The 26,263-nt window shown below is 41.9% G+C and overlaps 1 protein-coding gene across 1 annotated transcript in view; it reads left to right on the forward strand.

The window, feature by feature from the left end:
* Positions 1-832: 832 nt before the first annotated feature.
* The window catches only part of LOC144784200 (vomeronasal type-2 receptor 26-like), an 86,471-nt gene continuing 61,040 nt past the window's right edge, over positions 833-26,263 (forward strand). Inside the window, exons 1-3 of the mRNA XM_078662858.1 lie at positions 833-848; positions 8,792-8,850; positions 19,427-19,654. Coding sequence (XP_078518984.1) covers positions 833-848; positions 8,792-8,850; positions 19,427-19,654 — 303 coding nt within the window. The remainder of the gene's footprint in view (positions 849-8,791; positions 8,851-19,426; positions 19,655-26,263) is intronic.

Below are 26,263 nucleotides of genomic sequence, written 5' to 3' on the forward strand. Positions count from 1 at the left end.
CACTTTGGAAACATAAACCTTCCCAACTATAATTCTTTCCCTGAACTCAATGGTGGCATTAAAATATCCCATCATGCTTATAGGTGCACCACCATATCCTCCTGCACAAACATCCATTTTAAATAATTTGTTTCTATCCTTTAAACGTCTCTCATAGAATTCTTTAGAAACAATTGTTATTCGTGCACAGGAATCAAATTTCATTTCCAGATCAAACCCTTCAATTTTAACCATGTCAGTTGGATAATCTTTTTCTTCTTTATCCTTCACTTGGCATATAATTTCCTTTATATCTTTGGTTACAATTTTCTTTTCTTTAAATTTACAAAACTTTACAAAATGCCCTTTTTTCCCACACCCATGACAGAGAAAACTCATTGCGGGACAGAACTTCGAGTTTGCCTTATGGCCACCTTTCCCACACCTATAACAAGTTACAGCTGACGATGGAGCTTCCTCTTTGCCTTTCACATATACAGAGGCCTTACTGTCTTTCAACTCCTTGACCTGTGTTACATCCTCCTTCACTTCCAACTTTTCTACCTTTTCCTCAGATTTCCCTTTGTCATTTTTTAATTCATCGACACATTTGATCATGTGCTCAACCCTCTTGGCTATGCTTACCACCTCATCAAGAGATGGTTCATCTTTAAGCCATAATTCCTCTCTAATTTTATCTTCTCTGCATTTTAAAACTAACTGATCCCTCAAACGCTCCTCGTTGGCAGGACCAAACTTACATGTAGAAGATAATTTTCTCAAAGCAGTCAGATATTCTTCTACTGATTCTTCTTTACCCTGCTCCCTTTTTCCAAAATGATACCTTTCCATTATGGTACTAACACGAGGTAAGTAATGTTTGTCTAGTTGCAGCAAACATACCTCATACTCATCCAACCCTCTCTGTTCTTGATGTGACAACGCAGGTAAATTCTCTAAAACCTCCTGCCCTTCCCCACCAAGGCAATGCATTAATAACGAGTATTTCCTCTCCGCACTTAAGTTTGCACCGCAAACTCTTGCATAGTGCGCAAAAATCTTTTTCCATTTGCTCCATTTTACCCTTGGCTCACCTGGATCACTCAAAAAGAACGGAGGTGTTGTTACATTCTGCATTCCTGTAATTTATAAATACAGTACACTGCGCTTTATTTCCAATTTCCTTATCCTTCTAACTGCTTATTAGCCAATTTCTAATTTTTTTTTTTTTACACAGCTATTTATCAATGTAACAAATTGCACTACCTTCACTTACTTCCTCAAACTTATAAAAACTTGCTTTTATATAACAGAAACAAAATACAGCATTTCTTCCCTCCTAGAAGATTTTGTGAATGCTACCCATTAAAATTCTTGACCTTTTCTAATTTCCCAACAAAACGAATTCAAAACCTAGAATTGCAGAGAAAAAAATAACATAAACATGCATGTATGAGACAGATTATTATTTAAATTACTCCGACGCTTTTCCCACTTGTTCTTTCAGGTTCATAAATTCCTTTTTCACATTGTCACACTGCCACACAAATGAAAGTGTAGACCTTTTAGAAATGAGAGCGTTTAAAACTGCTGTTTTCTTTTCCAGCGCGAAGAGAAACTGCCGCTCCTGCTCACACAAGGCTGACGTGTGCCCTTTGAATTCACGTCCAAAGTCTCACGATGAATTACGCATTCTCTCGCCGACTCCCTTTCCACATTCTTTTACGTCATCAGATCAGAGAATGCTCCGAGGAAGAAGGAGCTCGCACCGCCGATCAAACGCTCACTGAGGAAACCTCTGAAACAGTAAATAATTTTACCGCTTGTCACATTTAAACCCTTCTTCGTTTCTTTTCCTGATTAACGCTGCCTTTCACTCCCCGATTTCCATTCCTTTCAAACTCTCATTTTAAACACAGCCGCCGGAGAGGTCGCAATTATTTATCTCTTAACTTGTCAAAATTATTGAACCTCTCTTTAAGGTTTACAGCCGCAGGGAATGAAATTTAATTATTATTTACGATGGTAAAATATCTTGACCTCACATAAATTTTACTGCACACTTCCTCTTTCTAACCAACTGCCGCTGGGGAAATCAATTAATCTCCCATTCAATTTTACTGCCGCTGGGGAAGTTCAAAGTCAGAATATATTTTAATATTTATACATCGTAATTTTCTTGTTCTTTTTGGTCTTTAAATAATATTGATCTTCTTTCGAATTCTTATCACAGTCAGTTAAGAGGTTTAAAAATGTGACCAGACTACTTAGCTCGATGTTAGGGTGTTCTACCTTTATTCCTCCATTCAATCCCGTCCTCGTCGCCAGTGAAATGTTGTAAATACGCACAGACATATGTTGAAGATGTAAGTCAGGTTTATTCTTAACACCCTCACCATCAGCTGTCCAACAGTAACTGACATACCTGAGAATGCTCTTCATCTAAGCATTCTAGGTTCCATAACATCATCCTAGGATAGACATAGAGAGCATACTACACCTTACATTAGTAACATCGAGCACATGAGTTTATGGCTCGCAAACCATTATAACAGTCGTTATATTTTTGCAGGGTATAGGAATACACTGGCAACTCCAAAGGTATGTTCGGTTTATTGTCAAGAATATCTCGTTAGAAAGTATTAGAGATAATTAGCATCATTACAACTATGAGTTCGCTCATTATTTTCATTTATTTTATTTTTTGGCAGCTTACCGATAGTAATACATTGTTCAGGAACGCGGTAAGCATTAAACCATATCCAGTGTATATAACCTCCGTTGTGCAGTTGTAAGTTAGTCCCAGACAGATAGATCATAAACATATTATTATTGCTTTCAGCTGAATCCAGGCGTGGTGATTCTTTCACACAGGTATGAGTTGAAATATCAATAACACCACACTCATGGGTGTCCTCACATTTACATCACATTTACACCTTTTTATTTTTATTTTATTTCAGACTGGCCCCTGATGAAGGTACTAATGAGTACCGAAATGCATTGGGCGTGAAAGTGAAACTGTGTTGTAAACTGATAATGGAAAATATATTGTATATGCAAATGTAAAATCAGATAAGAAGTGTATTATATGTATTACATGTTGACATAATGAAGTAATTAACACTGAGGAAAGTGTGTACATGCATTTATAAAAACGAGAATCATGTATTGAAACAACAAATTGTTTTCTGGTATATTGTTTAGCAAAATGTTCTCAAAACTTTGAAGGTGTATCACACCAAGTGAACAGTGCGCGGCTAGATGGGTCTGTAAACCCGTCATAACGTACAAATGACAGTAAGGCACCAGGAATTCTCCATCTGTGCAGCCACTGAACGCAGTTTGAAGTGACTTCTTGATACAGGGCAGCCACAAAGGCAATGAAACAGCATATCGGAAGTATCCATAAAGTTGACTTTAGTGAACTTAAGGTGCCATTATCATCAAGTGAATACACTCTTTGCGAATCCAGGAAAACAATGTGGCTAGATCACCGACATGTGGCAGTAGTGTGCCTTATACCACCTACTCACAATTCCTTTTTATAAGTCCAATGGAGCATGTCTAGGCTGGGCAATGGTGGCAGGGCCATCCGCTGACAAGGACACTGGTTGGGCTGGCATGCCTGTTGCTTCAAACTTGCTTCTAGTAGTTGCTCTAGTTTCTTGTAGTGTCTCTTTGTTTCTGTAGTTACTCTTGGTTTCTTGTCCAGTTGTAGACAGCTTTAAAGTCCAAGTCTGGTCATCGCCAAAATATGTTGTGCCCTTACACAAGTTGACACAGGCTCAGAATGAATAGGAAAGAAGATGAACAGCAAGGAAAACGATAACAGTTTGGCATTGTGCAGCACTCATGGAGCTGTAGCTGACAAATGATAATGGAAGCAATAAGCCAAGGGGAACAAAGGGAAGACAGACATGCTGGCCTGTATAGCAAAAGAACACAGGTTGCCTTCAAAAAATAGCCGCCAGTCATATGGCCAGGCAACAACAACAATCAATAAGCCTACTAAGGGAAGGCAATGCAGTCCTATGGCAAAAGCACACATTGGCTGTCTTCACAAAATGGCCGCCAGCTACATTGCCAGGCTACAACAACAAGCAATGAGCCTACAAAGGCAACATAATGCAGGCCTATTTCTAAAGCACACTGGTTGCCTTCACATAATGTCCGCCAGCCAGACGGCCAGACCACCACAACAAGAAGCTATAAGCCTAGAGGAACAAAGGAAAGACATGCAGGCCTATAGCAAAAGCACATTAACAGCCTCCACTAAATGGCCGCCAGCCACATGGCCACAACAACAACAAGCAGGTGGCCTGGAAAACAATTAGCTCAAGCAGGCCTATATGGCCACAGACTTTACAAAATGGGCCCTGGACACGTGACATTTGGCTATTCTTTTTTGTGCTCGGAGTCCTTTTTCTTTTTTTACCTTTTTTCAAGAGGAAGGAAGTGCCCCAGAGTCTCCAAATTCCTGTTACTGTCCAGCAAGCTCCTCCCAGTCCTTTGTCCATCTCATGGTCACTTTTCATTTGGATTTGGAGCTGGAAGGATTACTTTTTGTGCCTGCTGCATAATATATCATTGAATTTGAGGACTTTGAATTTGAGACATGTCGTTCTCCTAAAGCATCATCAGTTTGAGGTATTGAGGCTTCAGAACAGGAGGATTGGACGCAGCTGATGTACTGACAGCACAGGCAGTGAGAAACTGTGCAGACTACGGGTGGAGAGCTGCTGTGGAGACGAGCGGCAGTGGGGGAGAGCCGCAGGTGTGCTGGCGTGCCAGCATTGAATCGTGTGTCTTTGTTTTGGTCGGCGAACACCGGCATGCACTCGTGGAGCACACCCATTCCCGGAGCCGGAGCAGAGAACGGAAACTGTGGAAACTGCGTGGAGCCGTGTTGCTGGGAGCCACGGTGTTGGGATTGAGCTGCAGGGGCTTCTTCCCTAGCGGTAAGACGTCGGTGGGTGCACCGCCCAGATCGTGGACGCAGCGGCCGAGCGGCGCAGAGCAGAAGTGGGATCAGGGGCGTAGGAGTGGAGAACGCGAAGAAGCGTTGACGGCTAGCAGACGCTGGCAGGTCGGTACACGATTGTTAATCATCCCTGCATATCCCACCCTTCTACACCTCCCCTGTATCCCTGTATCCCTGTAATATGAGAAACTCCAATAAAAGAAGTAGATCGTCAGCAGATTGTTCAGCAGCCTCAGCGGCGACGGCCATAGCTGCGTCTGGAAGTTTTCTGCTGACTCTCTGATGCTTCCTGTCGCTCACTTTCCGGTATTATCGGACGAGTTCCTCGACAAGAGATACCGGTAGAATTGAAGTGAGACAGTTTTCAATTGCAATTTAGCCCCTGGCAGCAGAATTTGCAGAATTTGGTGGCACTTCTGCATATTAAGTTAACAACTCGACAGCTCAGGCAAATTCAGTTTAAGTTGAGCCAGCCTACCGTTTCTGGAAAGGGAGACTTGTGTCTTCCTAAGTCCGGAGACCTGTCTATAGTGCATATAGTGCACCGAGTAGCATGGTGGCAAAGAGGTGATAAGGTGATCCGAGAGGAGCCTGAAACTGGCTAGGGGCAATAGATTGCCAGACTGTCAGCAGGCGGGCGGGAAGACACGAAGGCTTGGAAACAGGAGAAAGCTGTTGGAGGTTGGGTGTTCTAGCACTTAGTAGGTAGATAGGGGGAAAATATCTCAGCTGATTCATCTCTCAGACCCCCCCCCCCCTCAACAGCAAGGCGGTATGGTCTACAAAAGGCTACGGTCCCGCACTATACAGATGAAAAAATTGGGAACTGCGCGATCTTCAGTCAACTACAAGAGCTCCTGTACAATGTCTGAAGCTGTAGCTTTGGCTCCGATAGAGAAATCCTTAATAACTAATTTTTTCTTACCTTCAGCGACATCGACTACAGATTTCGTAAATACGTTTTCTCAAGAGGATGAGACAAAGCAATTTGCAATTACAGTGAAAGGAATAGCTGACGTTATAAGTGAGAACCTAGCCTACAGAGCCCTCTCATCTAAGGATGTCCCTCCCCGAAATGCTCAACCTTCAGATCCTCTGAAAATATACGATCCCACAACGTCCCATGAGCACAAAGAGCTTGAGAATCTCTCGCTCCTGAAAGAACTTCCAGGGATATTCTCTAAAAACGAAAATAAAGGAGGGCCCAACTCATCTTGCACCAACTGATTTTACTCTACCGGATCTTAACCTTATCTCACCTACTCATCTTGACTCAAAAACAATCCGTCCGTATATTATCCAGCTCTCCGAGCAATTTGCTAGCGCTAGATCAAAATTTCTCTCAATCTATTGAGTTCCCGTCGTTTATTATGCCTCAATCAACACACAGTCAAGATCCTGTATCTAATACTATTCTGTCTATACAGAGAATTATGGACTCGATACTAACACTTCTGGAAAAGAATCTGGAAAATTCGGATCAGATCTTAGAAACTCAAACCGGAATCCTTCAATATCTCGTAGACTAAAAAAGGAAAAATCAAATGGTTCAATCAAATTTACCAGTTAAAACGACACATATGCAAACTCTAAGCCCACAGCAAGATGTGGGCAGAAAAGGGAAGTGTCATGTAACCACCTCGGTCCCTTGTATTTCGCCAATGCAAGAAAAGGGAGAAAAGCAGAAGGGAAATCAAATGAAAAAGTACCAAATACCAAAAAATCAAAAAATGAATCCCCCAAATGGCGATGAAATTTATTCGCTTCAAAAACTATTTAAAGAACCAGGACCAGGAATAGATAAGGGGAATGTTATCAAAAACCAATATCTTTTTTTCCGATCTTCGTAGCCAAAAAACAAAAAACAGGTCTCTCCCCTTCTCGACCAACTGAATGGAAAGGTGAAGTGTCTCCTCGGATCAAACTAATTCCTCTGGAACCAATAAGAACAACCCAAAAAAAGGAGAAACATAAGTCCGGGAAAAAAAATAAACCAAAATTGTTGAAGAAAATAGTAAAATGGAGAATATCGAAAAGAGCATTGCGAAAAATAAGAAATTCTCCAAGTAAGTCAAGCAGAACATGTTGAGGAAGAAACCAACTTCCCCAAGAGCAATGGATCATACAACACTTGTCAGCAGACCTCTCCAAAAATCATTCTAATGGAAACAAAAGGCAGTAAAGCATTAAGGGCCAGATGTAGCTCGCCAATTACCGGTCGGTAACGGCCGATTTCGGCCGTTACCGACCGGTAATTGGGAATTGACATGTAGGGGGCCATTGATTTACAGAATCGGTAATTTTACCGATTCGCTAAATATATAGAGTCGGTAAAATACCGAATCGGTAAAATTACCGATTCTGTAAATCAATATGTAGGTGGCACTGTAATCAGTGCCATAGGCCCTTACCGAATCGTTATTTACCATGGAATACTATTCCATGGTAAATAACGAATTACAGTGTACATGCACATCTGTGCATGTACACCTGTGCCATGTAGCACACAGACATGCCCTAAGGGCATGTCTGTGTGTCACATGGCACACAAGCCCGAAACAGGGGTGCAACAGGGTGTCAAAGTGACACCCTGTCCCCCTTGTAAAATCGGTAATTTTACCGATTCGGTAATTTTACCGATTCGGTAATTACCAAATCGGTATTTCCCATTGATTCCTACGGGCTTCAAAGCCCATAGGAATCAATGGGAAATACCGATTTGGTATTTACCGAATCAGTAAATACCGAATCTTACAGATTCAGTAATTGTAATTTAAAAATTACCTACATCTGCCTCCTTCCAATTTACCGATTCATAAATACCGAATTGGTAATATTCGGTATTTATGAGTCGGTAAATTGGATTTACCTACATCGGGGCTCAAATCCGCTAGCTTTGAATTACTCTTCAAACTGCCCAAAACCAAAAGAACATATAACAGAGGGTAATGCTGACATCCTGGATTCTAAGGATGATCTCGAGGTCTCACTCCAGAACGTACTAGATTTTAGAGATATATTCCCCAGTGGTAAATGTCCATTAAATCAAGGAAAAATAGTTGAATTGTTAAATAAGATTGGACTGCTTCATTCGTTAACCTCAGATGAAATAAAATTAGTCTCTTTTCCAGACAAAACGACCTGCTTCGTGGCCCGTGTTGAGTTTTGGTCTAATGTTGTCCCAGCTATCATAATTAAAGAACAAAGTACTCTTCATAAAAATGGTTTCGATATTGCTATGGTTAAAAAGGCAATCTACGTATGTAAAGGGATAAGGGAAGCCCAATGAATGAAAGGCACCTCAATTAATAACTTCAAACAACAGAGAACGGAAGAAAAAGAAAGGAAATATGCGCACGATATTCCCCGGCAGATCTCTTTAAAAGATGGTGTTCTGCAAATTTCGGACGGATCACACTACTGGGCTTGGAATGCGGGTTCTCTAAACAGGAATAAGTTGGGCAAAGATTTGAAACTGCCTTTTTAGTGATAGGCATGTTATTACGTCATGGAACATCGTGGGAAAGACAACTGAAAATATGCTTTTTATTCTGGAACATCCACCGTCTATCATATTACTCCAAGAAACATGGTCCACGACAACTTTCACGCAAAAAGATTACTTGGTGTTCGCTAAAGCAGCAGAGGCTTCCAGAAGAGGTCACGCAAAAGGAGGCCTAGCAATCCTATTGAGAAAAGAGATAGATTGGGACCCGGAGGAAATCGAGCTATCACTCCCAAATGTTCAATGCATCAGCATTAAGTGCCGGAAAGAAAGATTGGAGTCTTTATCTGACCTCCTACTTTTTAATATTTATTTTCCACCAGGTACCTCAAAAGATCCAATCCTGATTAAAGCATTCAAGGAAATTGAATCAATACTAGAAGTAAGGGGATACCCAATGATGATTATGGCTGGGGACTTCAATGGATAATTTCTCAAATTCACTAATCTATAATATGGGGAAATCTCCATATGAAGAAGCCTGCCAGATCCCAACTCCTGTCCTCCCTGATCAATTAAAAGCAGACAAAAGGGGGAAAATGCATTTATCATCCATTGAAGCAATTATTGGCGTAATAATTAATGGGAGAAAAGATGGCGATATCCCAAAGGCATTTACCAGATTGGGCCCAACTAAGTCTTCAATTATAGACTATTTCATCTGCAGCCTAGACTTATTCTCAAAGGTTCAATTGTTCTCTACTAGACATTCACATGAAAGCGATCATGCACTACTTACTGTGGAAGTTGAAATCTATACCCAGCACCTCTCTCCGTGGTCTCTCCACTCCTATCAAGGCCAGGCAGTTGTAAATCAGAAAAGAGGAAGGATCCATTGGAACTCTAAAGCAATTAGTAAAATAAATCATATGATCTCACAAGATTTGTTAACATCAGTGAGCAATATTGGTAATCCAATTAACAGATTCGAGGTAACCTTGCAGATGGTAGTTGCCTCTCTCCAAGGTAGTATTTCAAGACGAAAACTTGTTAAAACATGCCAGACGCGAAAAACTCTGGAGAATAATAATTCTCGACAATTAAATAAATTGACTAGAACGCAATTCCGTTCTTTTCGCGTACTAAGACAAGGAGAAATACGGAAATTGAAAAAAATACACCAACGGAAAAAGGCGAAAGAAAGACAAGCTCTGAGAGATTGTGTCTGGGTAGACATCCAACAAGCAGTAAAACATAAAAACAATAAAGCATTCTGGAAAATAATCTCTGCGCAGATGGGATACGAAAATCTGTTGAAGCGACTCCTGTTTCATCATCAGATTGGGAAAGGTATATCTTAAGGCTCTATAAATCCAACCATCAAGACCTTTTATCCCCTGGACTGGATCAGGCATCGATGAAACTTCCCGAACAGAATACAATGGGAATCTCAGCCATTCAGATCTCTATTTTGATTTCCTCTACCAGGTCTTCAGCGGCAATGGGTCCAGATAAGATTCCTATCAAAGTTTTACAAAAAAACGATAATGACTGGGGAACATTTTTAGCCCCTCTTTTCCAATATTGCCTGGAAAGTGGAGAAATTACTGAATCTTGACGAGGGAGCGTGGTTGTCCCTCTTTTAAAAAAAGGCGACAGAACAAACCCTGCAAACTATAGACAAATAACTCTCCTAGATGCCTTCAGTAAGATATTTGCTGCTTGTATTTTGGAACACTTAAAAGACTGGGCTTTTTCCAGGCTGAGTTTCGCCCAAAACAATCTACATTGGACAATATTGCTGTGTTCCAAACTGTGCTTGATAAGTTTGTGAAGTCAAACAGCCAAATTTCATATTGTGCTTTTATCGATTTCTCGATGGCGTTCGATAGTGTAGATCGTTCAACACTATGGAGAAAATTGGCTAAATTAGGGATACGTAAAGATCTCTTAACAATAATAATCTCCCTTCATACATCTACATTGAGCAGAGTTCGAATGGAGGGCGAAAAAGGCCTAACCAAACCCATCCCTTCGTGGAACGGGCTAAAACAAGGATGCTTATTAGCTCCCTTATTGTTTTCTATTTATATCAGCGACCTCCCAGGGCGTCGCTCTCAAAGTAAATATTTTTCCTCCAAAATTAGCTCAAGTAGATATAATTTGTTTAATGTATGCAGATGATATCGTAATTCTTGACCAGACCCCGATAGTTTTACAAAGATCTTTCAATGAACTAAATCTCTATGCAACTGAAAACTTCCTGATGCCAAGTATTAATAAAACTAAAGCACTTCCCTTTAGTAGCAGAAGGAAGCCTTTAACCTATACTTGGTCTTTAGGAGACAAACCATTAGAGACCTTAACAGAGTATGTGTATTTGGGTCGTAGATTCACTTCCAACCTCCTAGATAAAGCCCACCTTCGCCACCTGAACCGGAAGGCAGATTCCCATGTTGGGGCTTTACAGAGATTGTACCTTTCCACCGGAAGTAGACACTTTACTTCAATGCTGGAAGTCTACAGTAAAAGTATGAAAATCCCTCCGATCTTATCATATGCCTTGGAATATTCACAAATTAAAACATGGCAATCTCTAAAAGTAAAAGAAGGGACCAAACTCTGAAAACTGATAAAAGTGGCACAGTTGGTCCCAGTTCAAGCCCTACGTCTTGAGCTATCGGTAACGGGAATCTTTGCCAGAGTAATATCTAATAATATTTGGTGGACCTACAATGTATTACATGCTGCCCCAGACACCTTAAGATATTTGTTAAAATTGGAGACATTTAGAGAGGAAGCTTCTGGGTATACTTTTAATAAGAATATGGTAAAAGCCTTGGAGTTCTCACAATGCACGGTTGCACTTTTACAGGAGTGGTCCCCAGCACACCTGAAATTGTTTTTAAAACATTTGGCCCCTAGAATCAGTTTTGATCTGATAAAGATCACTGTTGTCAATTGAAGCACTATAAACGGTTTGCTGAATAAAAATAATTCAAAACTTCTGTCCCTTACTTGCGTTTTCAATTAGAGTACGGCGTAAGGTGATGTATTTTACTTTTACGCTTGGGTATACTTCCTTTAGCCACTTTTTTAGCTAGCTGGGATGGTACTAATAACCCTAAAGGTTTATGTGAACTTTGCAAAGGTGGCCAACAAGATTTGTTCAACGTTTTATTAATCTGTCCTAATGAGACCATAGTTAAGGCCCGACAACGTTACATAATCCCAATTCAAGTAAAGTATAACGCATTCTCTGCTCAAGATTTAATTACATTGTGTAACTTTCCGGTTAATTAATATGTTTGTCATAATCTGTTTACGTTTTTAAAAAGCTTCTTGAAGCTGTTTTAAACAAGAAGTTCAATCCGAAGATTTTATTCTACCCAATTCATTCTAATGTTGTTTGAGTAGGTGGTTGAACATCGTTACTGACCATCTTACAGTGAGCCTAAAAAAGCAAAAGTGTTTTAGCTAAGCATTTTTATGAGTATTTAACATTATTCTAATTTTGTATTTGTTGATCTCAGTTGAGGTCTGGATCAAATAAAAGTTTTTACTGTTACTGAATTTGAGATTTCACAAGTAAGTTTGAAAATTGGTGTTGTTAATTTGGTTGGGGCCATGTAACTAAATTTATTTGTACTTTTCATTGTTTTAAAAAAAAATATTGTGGTGGGTGTCCTGTAGTTTCAGTAGGGGCCTTGGTGTTTCTTTGTAAGTAATTGTTATTCTTTTAGAAAGGAAACACGATGCACAGTTCACTACATTTTTCTCCATGTTTTGAAATCAATTTGCAATATTTATTAATTCACTATGTAGCCCAGTAGTCTGCCAAAAGTAAGCCTTTCTCAGCTGGTCCTTCTTTGATAAAAAGTAATTATAATCTGTGCCCTCACCATGCACTGCTTTTACCCTTGCATAATAAATCCCTCATGACATATTCATTGACTACATTGACAACATCCTCAATCTCATCTTAAATACCATCATTGTTGCTAATACTGTGCATGGTGGGGGCACAAGTTATAGTTACTTTAGGGTTTCTTCCAAGTGGATGAGAAAAAAAGATTCAAACATAATCAAACTTTCCCTCTGCTAAATTTCCCCCTCCCTGCAACCCTGCATAGCAAACTTGAAACTACCTGCCTCCCCAACAATGTAGAGCACCTGTTACACCAAATAAAGTGTAGAGCTAAGAGGTTGTTGTGCTGCGTCCCTGATAATTTGTCGTCTTTTCTCACCCCCAGGAATTCCATTGAATTTCCAAGTCATTTCTGGGGCTTCGCACAGCAGTAGTGAGGTCCAGAAGAATCCAGGCAATGTGCCTACCTATGCCAAGGCTCATTTGCTATCAGTTCAGGAGTCCCGAAGGTCTTACTGGAATCAACAGCACTAGATAAGTCCCTGGTCTCTAATCCCTCAGATGCTTTCCCTTCATCAAATGTTTCCCAAGGGCTCTCTCTTCCGTGAAGTCGCAAGTGTCAGGTCTTCCCTTCGCCACAAACTTGCACCGTCACTGGAGAAACATCATATAGTATGGGGCTTTCACTCTCAGCACATTTTACATACCATTGAAACCCCATCATATTTGTTGTACTTTTAGCTTAAAGTCTGTGAAAAAGCATATGGTGGCATTTTAATATTGTACGTTTCTTGGGGACTTGTAGGAGTGCATCCTTATATTGATGATTAAAATGCATGCAGTAATGTTTCGTGTGGGGCTATGGGACAGGGAGGCAGTGTTTGGACCCTATAGTCACGTTCTGATGAAAAAAACCTGGAGAGGGCATTGGGCTTCAAATTGTGCATTATCAAGTCCTCCAGGAAGAGTTCAACACTAGGCCCTTCAACCACTCCAGGACCCCACCACTCAAATATAGTTCCTTCTGGAGGATCCCTTGAAGTCTTAACAGCTTTCCATCATCATCACATTGTCTTTCATTAAGTGGTGCCTTCGACGCCGAAGGGCCTTTTCAATAGCCTTTAGTGTGGGTAGCGAGGTCTTTGTCTCTGTGACCCTTTCACCCATTTTCTTGATGTCAGTCTGTAGTAGAGAGTCCATTTCTCCATGTCAAAGAATCCATTTGTGAATTCAGTAAACCCTACACTCCTTGGATAGACAGCAATATATCTTTTAAGGAGGGCTTCATTCCTTGCTGTGGTTCTATTGTTTAGAGATGGAGGTCTGCTCCCCCAGATGTGAAAATAGTGCTGAGGATGTCGTAGACACTGCATATTTATCCATTTTGATTTATGTGGTTCCCCTTTCCTCCCCACCCACCAGATATTGTAGTCCCTGGGGAGGCCCCTCTAATAAGGTCCTGTGTGCTTCCGCAACCCTCCATAATATCCCCACCTAACAAGCTCAAAGATGGGACTCACTGTTGCCTGCCAGTAGCACTGGATGTATTTGTATTGCACCACTGCAGCCTCCCTTCCTTCCCTGTGGCCCCCTAACCATCATTGTCCAGTTCTGGTGTGGCTGGGAATGTAGTGGATATATTTTGTAGTGCGCCGTGTCAGTCTTATCATGGTCCACTCACCAAATCTGTCAGGGACATCTTGGCGGGCCAGATAATTAACCTGGCTGCCACAATTGGTCTGACATTTGCAGCCTATTGTCAGCAGAACATGTTGACACCAGTGACCCCGGCTCAATGTAGCTTTTCCTCCAATGGGGGCTCCTCCACTATGGTGGAGGTGCGTCGCTCCACTACTTTTAAGCAGTGCAAAGTAGAAACATAAAATGAAGCTATCTTTGAGTTATTATCCTTTTATGATTTGTGCTGCTCTATGGGTCGGCAGGTGGGATATGCTCTCCTTTCTCGGAGCAGGGCAGGGGAGGAGTGGTTTGCCCACTCCTAAGTGCACATGACTGCATAGCCGCCTCTCTTGGGTCACCCAAAACAGTCATGCACACTTTCCCCGTTCTCCATGCAGGCTGCATTACAGCCTTCATGGAGAACATGCCCAGTCCTCCTTTCCTTGGCTGAACGTCGAACCATGACTCTCAGACCAAATATGATTGATCAGTGGGGCCTGGCTGTGCTTCCTGTTCCTCGAGTTTGATGAGGAGATCAGGAGCAGAGAAGCGAGACCCGGGGACAAAATACATTTTTTTAAAATATATATTGCGCAACAAACCAGCCCACCCTGCCACCTGTGAGCTATGCGTCCGCCACTGGTTTCCCTTATCATTGAACAGTTCTGGTCAATCAATCAATCAATCAGGGAATTGTAGGCGCACTTCTCACCAGTGACGGTCTCAAGGCACTGGTCTGCCCTCTATGGGCCAGCACTGCATGCCCAGCGTGGCACACGCTGCTCCCTCAAGCTGCAGTGGTACTGCACCTCCACCACCACTTAAGCTCAGAGATTCACATGGAAACGCATTCTGCTCTCCACTCCACCTACTTAATTACAGTCCCACTGTTTCTTCTTCGGCTACTTCCTGCACCCTGCTGCAGCATTGCAACTGTTGGTGTCAATGCGGGCTAGATGTCAGGATGGATGTATCAGTGCTTGACAGCCACAGGTGTGCCAACGCTGGGAGAAAGCTCAAGAGCTTCATATCTTAGTAATTATGATGTTTTTCAATTCTCTCCCATTCACGAAGCACTGCACAGCAAGTTGCCCCACTGTGTGAATTGTATGTAAACCTGCCATGAACGTCAAATTTAGTAATTTCTTATGATCCATTCTACATGTATAGAGGTACTCTAAAAGACTGAACATACTAAACCAGCCCCATTTATTCAGAAGTCTGCTTTTAGGCTTATCCTGCTGAGTAGACTCTAACTTTTTATTTTTTCTCTTTTATGTCAGTGCTTTGCAGTATCCAAAAGGAACTAGGTCTTTCCTCACAAAACCTCTGAATGAATAAAATAAATATATTAATAAGGAATCCAATATCGAAATACCTGGGTGGTTAGAGCCAGATCTACTCAGGTATTTTTTAAGACTACACTCTGTGATCTCGCGCAGCCATGATTATCTCTGTGATGACCTGTGCATGAACACAACAGATTCTACCCACCCATGCTTCACCGCCCTCTTCAATAAATAGTACACAACCACATACATAGACATGTTGGAGCAGATTTACTAAGAAGTCATGAAAAGCAATGCGGCAGGACAACTTTCTGCGATCCGTTGCATGAGGGGGACAGAGACAATGTGTGCCATATCTACTAAGATATGCTGCATTTCTGTTCACCCCCTGTGCTGCTGCACTCTGTACTGCCTAGCACCAAACCAGACACCCTCTCATCATGCTGCAAGGGATGTGTGCGTTAAGAGGATTGTTTCAATCTCATAAGGTATTTTCCTCCTTCTATGTGTGCCAAAGAATGCAGTAAACATTGAACGGAAATAACGATGAGAAATAGTTATTTCTCCTCATGACATCCCACTTTGAAAGGTATACCATTTAGACGCAACCCCAGTTCACTATTTTTTATTAAATCTGGGATTGCACCAGTATCAAAGGGTGGATGCAAGGGATCACTCATGCTCCACCCATGAAACACTTTCTCAACATAGGGTTCTTCAAGGCAGTGATTTGGGCTGCACTGCCTTACTCAGGATTTACTAAGCCATGCTAAGCCATGCAAGTTGGCTTTGTGTTGACTTAGTAAATCCCATTCAAGGACAACTTATTGTGATGCGTTGCATGAGAGGGAGAGAGCAGAAATGTGCCATATCCACTAAAATATGCTGCATTTCTGCTCACTTCCTGCACTGGCACCAACCCAGACACCCTTGTACCAAGCTGCAAGTCGGCCTGTGGTAAGAGAAGGATTATTTATGTGCAAGAATGGACACCTTACTGCACTAAACCATTCCTGCCACAGAATTAAGTACAAGTTGAACGAGGATATAACAAAGATAAATAAAGATATTTCTCCTCATTATGTTTCACTTAGAAAGGCGTGCCATTTTAACGCAACCAGAGGTTTACTACTTTTTATTAAAACTGGGATCGCATCAGTATTCATGGGTGGATGCAAGGGACCCCTCATGCTCCACATTTGAAATGCTTTCTCAAACTGATGCATGACGATCTAGAGAAACAGGAGGTTGCTTGGGCAACTAAATTGCACGACCCAGACTCAGATATAAACAAAGCTTTACTGCTGGATAAGGAGGTTCTAAGGTCATCAAACCTAAAGGCACAACATTTTAAAACACTCTTTAATCTTTATTTTACACCTTCTAAATTGTTTGACTGGGGTATGAGGGTTGATAACAACTGCCCCAGATGTCAGAAAGGGCCGGCGGATTTATTGCATATGTTCTATTACTGCGAGAAACTCAATATTATTAAAGGTGACATTGAGAGATTTCTAGAGGGGTTGCTAGGCTCGAAGATCAGCCTGTCCCCGACAATTATGATCCTTGGGAGTGAAAGTAAGCTGGGTCTTAACAGGGAGATGGAAGCATTCATCTTCTTGGCTGTTGCTGTGCTACGCATTCTTCTGTCAGCAGCCTGGAAAGACTCGAATGCCCCTTCCTTTCAAATGTGGTTGACCAGGCTTCTTGGTATCCACAATATTGAATCCGCATTGTATGAACAGAAGGGAAAGAAAAAACGCGAATTCGGGCATAACATTTGGACACCGCTGAAAATATGGAGGAATGGGCAATTACAAACATAGGCCCATTGTATTTACATATAGATTTGTGCGCTTAATATTGTCACCCTAGTTTTATATGAGAATATATTTATATCTATATTTATATTTATGTATTGTATGATAATGATATGTATTTGCTATATGCTGTCCACGTATAAGATGAAATATTTTGAAATTATGATCATGGATTTTTTTTTCTATGTACCAATGGAAATTCCCAATAAAAATGATATAAAAAAAAATGAAATGCTTTCTCAATGCAGAGTACTGCAAGGCAGCGATTTGAACTGTCATGAGTTAATCAGGATATTCTAAGCCACGCAAGGTGGCTCTGTGTGGCACAGTAAATACCATTCCAGGGTTTGTATTGCCTTGCGTCACCTTGCATGACACAAAGGTAATGCAAGCCCTATGTAATTCTGCTCCTTTGTAACCAAGTCCTGCCACCCATATCCTAGAACTGTCCACTGAGTGACTCCAGTTATTGCCATCATGGAATGACCAACTTCTGCAACACCTATCACTTCAATCGCACCGGTCTGCTGAGTACCAGCATCCAATGCCCCTTCAACAGGCACAGTGTGGTCTCTACAACCTTGTTATTTCTACAGCATAATGAATGCCTCAGTCTAGCATGGCAGCGGCTCCTCACTGCATTGTATGTGTGCAGGACTACACCTGGACAAAATGCAGTTGTCCTGAGCTGTGTTGGGTTGGACCCTTTATGTAATGCAAAAAGTTCCTATATAGCACAAACTGCCACCCTATGGGTATCCTGGCGTTCAGACTAGAAGAAGTAACCGTCAAGCGGAGTGTCCGGAGAAACTGAACGAATAGAAATCAAGCCTTGGGAAAGAGCCGGGTTTTTAGGCTCTTTCTGAACTCAATTAGGGAATTGATTTGCCTGATACTCTGAAGTAACTCATTCCAAAGGTGAGCAGCAGCCACACTAAAAGCCCTCCACCCATCCTAGAACGCTTGAATCTAGGAATTACCAGCAGACTTGCGCTGGAGGAGCGGAGCTGTCTCTTGGGGAGATACAGGCAAACTTTTCCTGTAATGGGACTGGGCCCAGATCGTGTACCGCTCTGTGCACCAGACAAAGTGATTTAAAGTGAGCCCTTTCCTTGATAGGCAACCACTGGAGGTCTCTCAGAGCAAGATTAGTGGATGATCTACGTTGCCCATTTAGCACCAATTTTGCTGCTGCCGACTGGACTCTCTGCAACCCCTGAAAGATATACTGTGGAGCCCCCAGATACAAGGAGTTGCAGTAGTCCAGTCTGATCAGCACTGTGCTTCTTACTATGAGGGAACGCGAGTCCTTAGGTAGCGTTGGAAGTATCTGACGCAACATCGCATCAGACCGAAGCACACACTGGCTGTCTTGTTTGTCAGCAATTCCATTTGGAGATTCTTATCTATCAGAACCCCCAAATTACTCACCATGCTGACGGGGCCTAAAGGTTCCTCCTCAGGGGTAAGCCTGAACTCCAGAGGTATATGTATAGATAACTTCGCAGAGGAGCAGTACAGCATCTCAGTTTTCCCTCCATTAAACTGCAAGAAGCTCCTCCATAGCCACCCTGCAGTCTGACGCATACACTCTTGAAACGCATCCATGGGAACTGGATGTTTTCCTTCTATGGAGAACGCCAGTTGTGTATCGCACTCATAGTTGACCAGGTCAACCCCGAACGATTTGATGATGGAAAACAGAGGCTGCAGATAAATATTGAAGAGAATAGGGCTGATTGCAGAGCCCTGCGGTACCCCATAAACTATCGGGGATTTGCAGGATGAGAACGGTGCCAAGGTTACCACCTGCTGTCTACCAGCCAGATAGGACCGCAACCACTGCAGAGCCCGTCCCTTCACCCTAATCTTTTCCAGTCTTTTCAACAGAATTGAGTGGCTCACCGTATCGAATGCGGCAGACATATCGAGAAGCACTAAAACAGTGGCATTCCCGTTGTTGGCCCGCATACGTAGGTTATCCAGCATGGTGGTTAAGGCTGACTCAGTCCCATGACCCGGCCGGAACCCAAATTGGTCCTTATCCAGTTATTTATTATCCTCCAAAAAACAAGATAAAATCTTGCTTACAGCCTTTTCCAGGATTATAATTGGAAAAGGAAGGAGAGAAATCGGTCTAAAACTTGCTGGAATTTTCGGATCCAAAAAGGGCATCTTAATCAGGGGTCTCACCACCGCCTGCTTCCATCTATGACCTCTGACCGGTAAAACGTGCTTTATTCACAACCTCTTCTGCAAAAATGGTATGTTGATAAGTAGAAGCCCACTGCTGCAGGTATTATTGAAGCTAATGGTTATTTTTTTGCTGTGTCCGCTTTCAATCTCTCTATCTTCTTCTAGTTACATCATTACATGAGGAATCTTCATTTTAAAACTTCATCCGGTGATGAAATCTACTTTGATGATCGAGGGGACCCTCCCACGCGCTTTGACATTTACAGTTGGATTTACTATGACCTCCTTAATGCCACAAGGATCAAAGTGGGAAGCTTCCAAATAAACCCTTCTGGGGAAAAACAGTTTATCATTGATGACCGCGCCATTCACTGGCACCCCGACTTTAAACAGGTAATGGCTCCTGTCTGATTTGGGAGCAAACTTGGAAAAAGGGTGATAACTGTATAGATGTGAAAGGACAATCATGATCAAATGGAAAAGTAATTGTTTCTTCCTTGACAGCTTGTACTAGCGGGTGAAACCCAGTAAATTGCATTTCAGCGGCCCCACTAATCTCCGAGGGGCTTATATACTTGTTTTTGGCACAGGGCAGCATAGCACGTTACTTTGTTGCGCTACTCTGCATCAAAAGAAAAGGGCAATAATTTGCCGTATCTATGGGATAAGGCACATTCCTGTGCTTTCTCACTGCACCGGTGCACAATTGGCTGCCTGGCTCCAATGGAGGCACCCTTGCAACATCCTAGATGGGACATGCAATCTCACAATTCATTAATCACAAAGAACATTAAAACCATGAGTGGTATTGCAGGGATTCTGCTCAAACACAGAACTATGCGTAGGATTATGGGACCTTAGTATATAGGGACTAAGTCATCCCACTACCTTAGTACCCATGAGCCCAGGATCGACTAGCTATAGTGTCTCACTTGCCCTCCTACTTGCTTACAGAGTACAGAGTGATTAGACATCCCAGAGCACAACTCTTCCGACTCTCTCAGGAATCCCAATTACAAAACACACCCTTTCACTCACACTCTTGTACTTGTCCACAATACGATCTGACAGAGACACAAAGAAGTTTAAAATATTTATTTTCACTAACATGCTCTAATATGCAATGTACCGGCCATAATAAGCAGAAAAATGCATAACACAAATTCGGTCAGCGTAGCCAGTAGTCCATGAATCATAAAAAGAGCTGCCATAGTGAGAAACAGCGTTGCCTAACCACCCTCCCCTTGCACAAAAGCAGGATGTCTATATATTAGAAGATCCCTGGGTGTTATCTGCAGACCCATGACTAAGACTATAGATGGAAGAACTACATCATAGGTGCTGTCATTCTCTTGTCTCTGGAAGGTCAGTCTCCAAGTGTGAGCTACCTATCCATGTATTCCAATATGACCAAAGTACGTATTCTCAAACAACAGCTGCATCTGTATGTTTTTTCTAGGTGCTAAAGCCTGACCAGAATAGAATAACAAGGGACATTGTTGTACGAACTTGTTCACAATGTTAAGACTAAATCCCAGGAACATGCAAAGCGTGAACACAGTGATAGGTTCTCATGTCTGAATACTGAAAAGACATTTGCAAAATAAACTCATGTAGTGACGTGCGCAAAGCATTGGATAGTCTGCAGCGGGCTCATGCTAACTTAGGGAAAATTATAATGTCCACCTGGGCCACGTGACAGTGGGTTTACTTCTATCTACATGAGACTCTCTTTTTTGTGTGGCACACTTTGCCTTTTCTTGAACTGCTACTGCTTGTAAACACCTACTAAGCCAGTTCCAAGCTGGTATTATAAATCTGGAATTTGAAGAAACCATCCGTCTACTTGTGTCAGTGCAGAGAATGCTATATGCCCCCATATATCACCAGGTGTACTAATATATGGTGCTCTTCAGCTCCCTTAAAGTGTGGGCGCACCCTGTGCTGCCTAGCACCAACACGGGCATACTTATACTATGCTGTAAGATAGCCTGCGTTAGGGGCAAAGCAGTTTTTATGCATGAAGGTATACCTTCCTGCACAAAACAATCTTGTAATGAAATTTCAACTTCCTATTGGCGATGGAGAATGCATCACGCCGAACAAGAGAAAGTAAAGAGGCGAGATTGATGTATTTCTACTTATTACACATCACTGAGGAAGGTGTAGCATTTCTAACTGTGGTAAATCTTGGAATGAACCAAAATCCATTGGTGGATGCTTGGGAACACCTATACTCCACCCATGGAATGCCTCCCAGGTGTAGTGTAACGCAACACCGCACAAGGGGCTGCATTGTCTTACATTTCATTTAACCAGCCACGCAAGGCGGTCAGCCATTGAGTGGCTTAGTAAATAAATACCAACTAACATTTTGTGTCACTGTTGCATCTAAAAAGTGGCACAACAACAACAAAAAATGATAGTAAATCTGGGCCATAGTGCAGTCAGAATACAAAAATCCAGGGTGCCGAGCAGATCCCACATTAATCCGCAGGATTATCTGCTTGAGGTAGAAACATTTTAATGCCGAATATGTAGCAGACAATGAATAAGAAATCAAGTGCTGGTTTATACCTTTTAGCAACTATATTAATTGGAATCCAAAGGTATTTGCTCATCACTCTATTCTTTGCCTGTGCTTAAAGTTAGCACTGTCTAATGAGAATGGAGGGCTGTCATCATCTCTTTTGCTTGTAAACGTATATATCCCCCTGGGAAGTTATATAATATTTCAGTTGATTCCATGCTTTTATTCATTCATAGCATTAGTGTTCTGAAGCAATACCATATGGTTATTATTGTATGGGACTTCAATGCTAAAGTTTCAAATTTTGCCTGCATGACCTTTGACAACACCAAAATGGATGAGGCATGGTGCATCCCTGAGGCTGTCTTACCTGTTAGATCAGACAGGCCGAGTTTACATTTCCTGGAAAGCCTGAGATTACACAGATTTATTTTCTTAAATGACAGATTTCCAGAAGAGTCTCCAGTCTCTAACACTTTTTGCTCCCCTTGAGGGCAATCCCTAATTGATTATATGGTGGTATCCCTTCAAGTGTTTGCAGTGTGTACACAATTGGAGGTATTGGGGACTGATTTAAGTGACCTTAGATTTCTTTCCAAAACTATTTATTTAGAGCTTAAATCTCTCGAGTCCTGGAACTCTGGGAAATATGGTGTAGTGTATAACAAATCTAATGAGTACAGTTTCTTGCCAAACTACAACATAAGGAACCTGGGACATTATATTTAAACAGAAAGCGTGGCCCCCCTGTCTTTTCATTAGATGACCTTGTCATAAAGCAGTTGACCTTTTTTCAAACATTTGGGAGTAAAGATAAAGGTAAACGTGTCAAGTTACATATAAAGATCTCTTAGGCTGTAAAAAAGGTGAATTGTTAAATAAACTTCATAGAAAGGAAACAAATACATATTTCTCTGATTCTGAAGCACAGGGGAAATCAACCCCCTAAAGTGTATAAGAATTAGACTGAAGGTGTCTGAATGAAGGAGGTGGGATTATTGGAAATTGATCGATCTAAGGGAAGCTGCTACTTCATTTAATTCTCGTAAATATTGTGCTTTAATAGCCAAATACTGCAAATCTAGAGTTGAATAAGAGGCTATTCCAATACTGGATGATGAGTGAACTCAGTACATTTCACAATTATATGCCTGTAATTTAAGCAGCAAAGGCAAGTGTGTCCATGGTGGTGAAGCAGATTCACTGGAAATATTTTGCCCACCTTCCTGTGAGGAGATTGAGGGATTTAATAAGGGTGCAAGAATTTCATGTGCTGTGGGCCCTGATGAACTCCTGATAGCATGCATTGAACAGGTAGCCACCTTATGGGTTATCTCTTTATGTCCACTGTTCCAGTACTGCTATCTGTCTGGTGATATTCCATCTTCTTGAAAGGGAAGTATTGTGGTACCCTTATGTAAAAACCATTTGAAAGCCTCTTCTGCCAGCTACAGACAAATCACTCTCCTGGATGTGACTGGCAAAATATTTGCCAAAAGTATACTACTTTGCCTTCAGGAAGGGACATTTATCAAAAACCTCAAACCTGCTGAGTGGCTGGCTTCAGTAAGAATTGTGATACCCTTAATAATATCACTGCCTTCCAAACCCTGATTGAACAGTATCCCTTGGCTAGGGGCAGGCCCACGTATTCTACCTTAATTGATTTCTCCACAGCGTTCAACAGATAGATAGATATATTCCTTTATTCGGCATTGCACAAAACACCATAAAAGTTCAGATAAAAATATCAATAACACACACATATTTAGCATCTGTACAAATGCTGTTTTCTTTAAAAAAAAAAAAAGAGAAATATTAAAAAGAAAAGAAAAGGGCATAATAATCTTCATTACAGTTCGTTACAGTTCATTAATCCCATATCTATCCCCCACGTCTTTACACAGATCCTCCTGTCTCTCGTAGCTTTGAGGCAACCCTTAAAAAACTTGTAATGGAAAGCAGGGTAAGTGGATCTTGCGCCATTTGTAAATGTAAAAGGGCGACCCTTGCATGCCTGAATTTCAATTTTTTTAATAAACGTATTAAATACAGGCGCCTGCGCAATGAATAAAAAGGGCAAAGTAATACAAAATGAAGGGTATCCTGCGGAGATCGATGACTGCAGCCACAGGGACCCTTTGGCTCAACAGTAAACCCTGCCGGTTCGGCTAATAAATCATTTAAAATGTTGAGCCTAAAACGTGTAATTAAAAATCTATCCTGACCATTGTAAGAGAGGGCAAGGTATGGTTCCATTCCTTCGCTAGTCCTCACTAAATTATCGGCTCTGACAGACTGTTTGCCATGTTCCTTCTCCTCTCTGTAGGCTGTTTTATAAATAATGAACCTTTTCTTCACACTAGTCTTATCCCAGCCTGCTCCAGCAGTCGGGTTTGAGAAGAGTTCCTTGCAGCCAATTTTTCTGAAAACAGCCTTAATGGACTTAAGCCATGGGATGTCCATTCCCTTATCCCTACCAAGGCAGTCGATGATTATTTGCCTAGTTAGTTCAGCCTCCGGATTGTCCCAAATCTTTAGCCATGCTAACAGGGGTCTGAGTTGGATTCTATCCTCTATAAATGCCCCTCCCATTTCTTCATGAATAATATAGGCGTGGACACCCTTTGGGACCCTAAGCAGCTTTCTCATGTGTTTGTTCTCCTCAACCTGAAGTTTGTCTAAATTGGTGAACCCCCAGAGTTCCGCTCCATATGCCACCTTAGAGTAGCAGATGGAGTTATATAAAATCATCATTTGCTCCGGGGACCACCTTCCCAATCTGCGGCCGAAATTCATTATTGCCCCTGTACTGGACAGTATCCTGTCACAACGCTCCTCAAGTAGAGCTTTAAAATTCAGATGGCCATTCATTAAAATGCCTAGGTAGGAGAAGGATTTCGCCTTCCCCAATTTATGATCTCCTATTCTGTAGTTGAAACTTTTTTTTGATTTTAACCCTGCTTCCATAACATATGACTTGGTTAAGTTGGCAGATAAGTCTAAATTATTCATAAAGCCCACGAAGCCATCTATTAATGTTTGAAGACCCCGTGGTGTACGTGCTAACAATACTGCGTCATCAGCGTAAAGTAAAGCTGGGATTGCTCTTCTGTCTACTCTTTGTGAATCCACATTAAGGCTTAATAGGGCTTGCTCTAGGCCATTTGTATATAACGAAAAGAGAAATGGCGCCAGGATGCAGCCTTGTCTCACACCACTCATGCAAGTAAAGGGATCTGTGCATCCACCCTCCAAGTTATATCTTACATTGGCCGTTGTGTTCCAATGTAGGGCTTTTAAATCTTTATGAGGTCCTGATCTACCCCTAGACTACTCATTAGATCCCACAGCTTTTCCCTATTAACGCAGTCAAATGCTGCGGTAAGGCCCATGAAGGCTAAATAGACAGCTTCAGTACTAGCCATAGTGTATTTGGCCACCAATAGATAGAGGTTTAAACATTGATAAGTGGTTGATCTATTTGCCCTGAACCCATATTGGACATCAGTGATGATATGTTCTTCCTCAGCCCAGTCCATAAGGCGGTTTAGGACTACGCGTCCCAGGACTTTAGCAGTGACATCTATGAGGGAGATTGGGCGGTAACACTGGGGATTATCTCTATTACCCTTCTTAAAAATGGGCACTATTGTGGCTGTGGACCAAGAGCGCGGAAGCCCTGTGTCTACGGCGGCATTTATTCTTCTTGTTAGAATTGGGGCCCACAGGTCTATCTTACTTAAGTATAGGTCCGGTGCGATCCCATCTGGTCCTGGTGCCTTGTTTTTGGTGAGGCCCTGGATGCCAGCCGCAACCTCCTCTAGGTAAAATTGTAGTGTAACATTCCACCGCCCAGCCCCCTCACCCTTATGTAACTGCTCCTTATGCCTTCTGTTATAGAGGGCTCCAAAGTGTGCCACCCACTGTTCTGGGAGAACAGTGGAACCTATTTGTGGGCTATTGGCCTCTTGGAAACAAGGGTTATTAATTATATTCCAAAAGGCCGTTGTATCCTTCAGTTCTGCCGCCTCTCTTAAGCCCTCCCATGTTTGCATATGGAGGGCTTTCCTACGTTGGTTTAGAGCCTGTTTGTATTTTGACCTACATTGCACCACCCATTGTTTGTCCCTTGGGTTACACCTCAGGGCAGCTCTCAGCTTTCTTTGTGCGAGGGAGCAGGCTTTGTCAAACTGTGGTATATAAATAAATAATACCGGATCTATTTTTGACTGGACATAGTAATATCAGATAGCTCAATAAATAAGAGTCAAGATTCGAGGTAGTAGGAGTTTGCAGGTTTAATACAGCATAAGGACAGGAACAGGACAACCTGCACGGGAACAGGATGGCAGGGCCCTGCAGGGGGGACAGGGAATGAGCGCGCCAGGGAAAAGGAATCGGCGTCCCATTTAATAACAGTACACAAGCATATATACTAAAACAGTTGCATTACAGTGAATACAGTAGGC

Source organism: Lissotriton helveticus, chromosome 10 (genome assembly GCF_964261635.1).
Source record: "Lissotriton helveticus chromosome 10, aLisHel1.1, whole genome shotgun sequence".
Taxonomy (NCBI): Eukaryota; Metazoa; Chordata; class Amphibia; order Caudata; family Salamandridae; genus Lissotriton; species Lissotriton helveticus.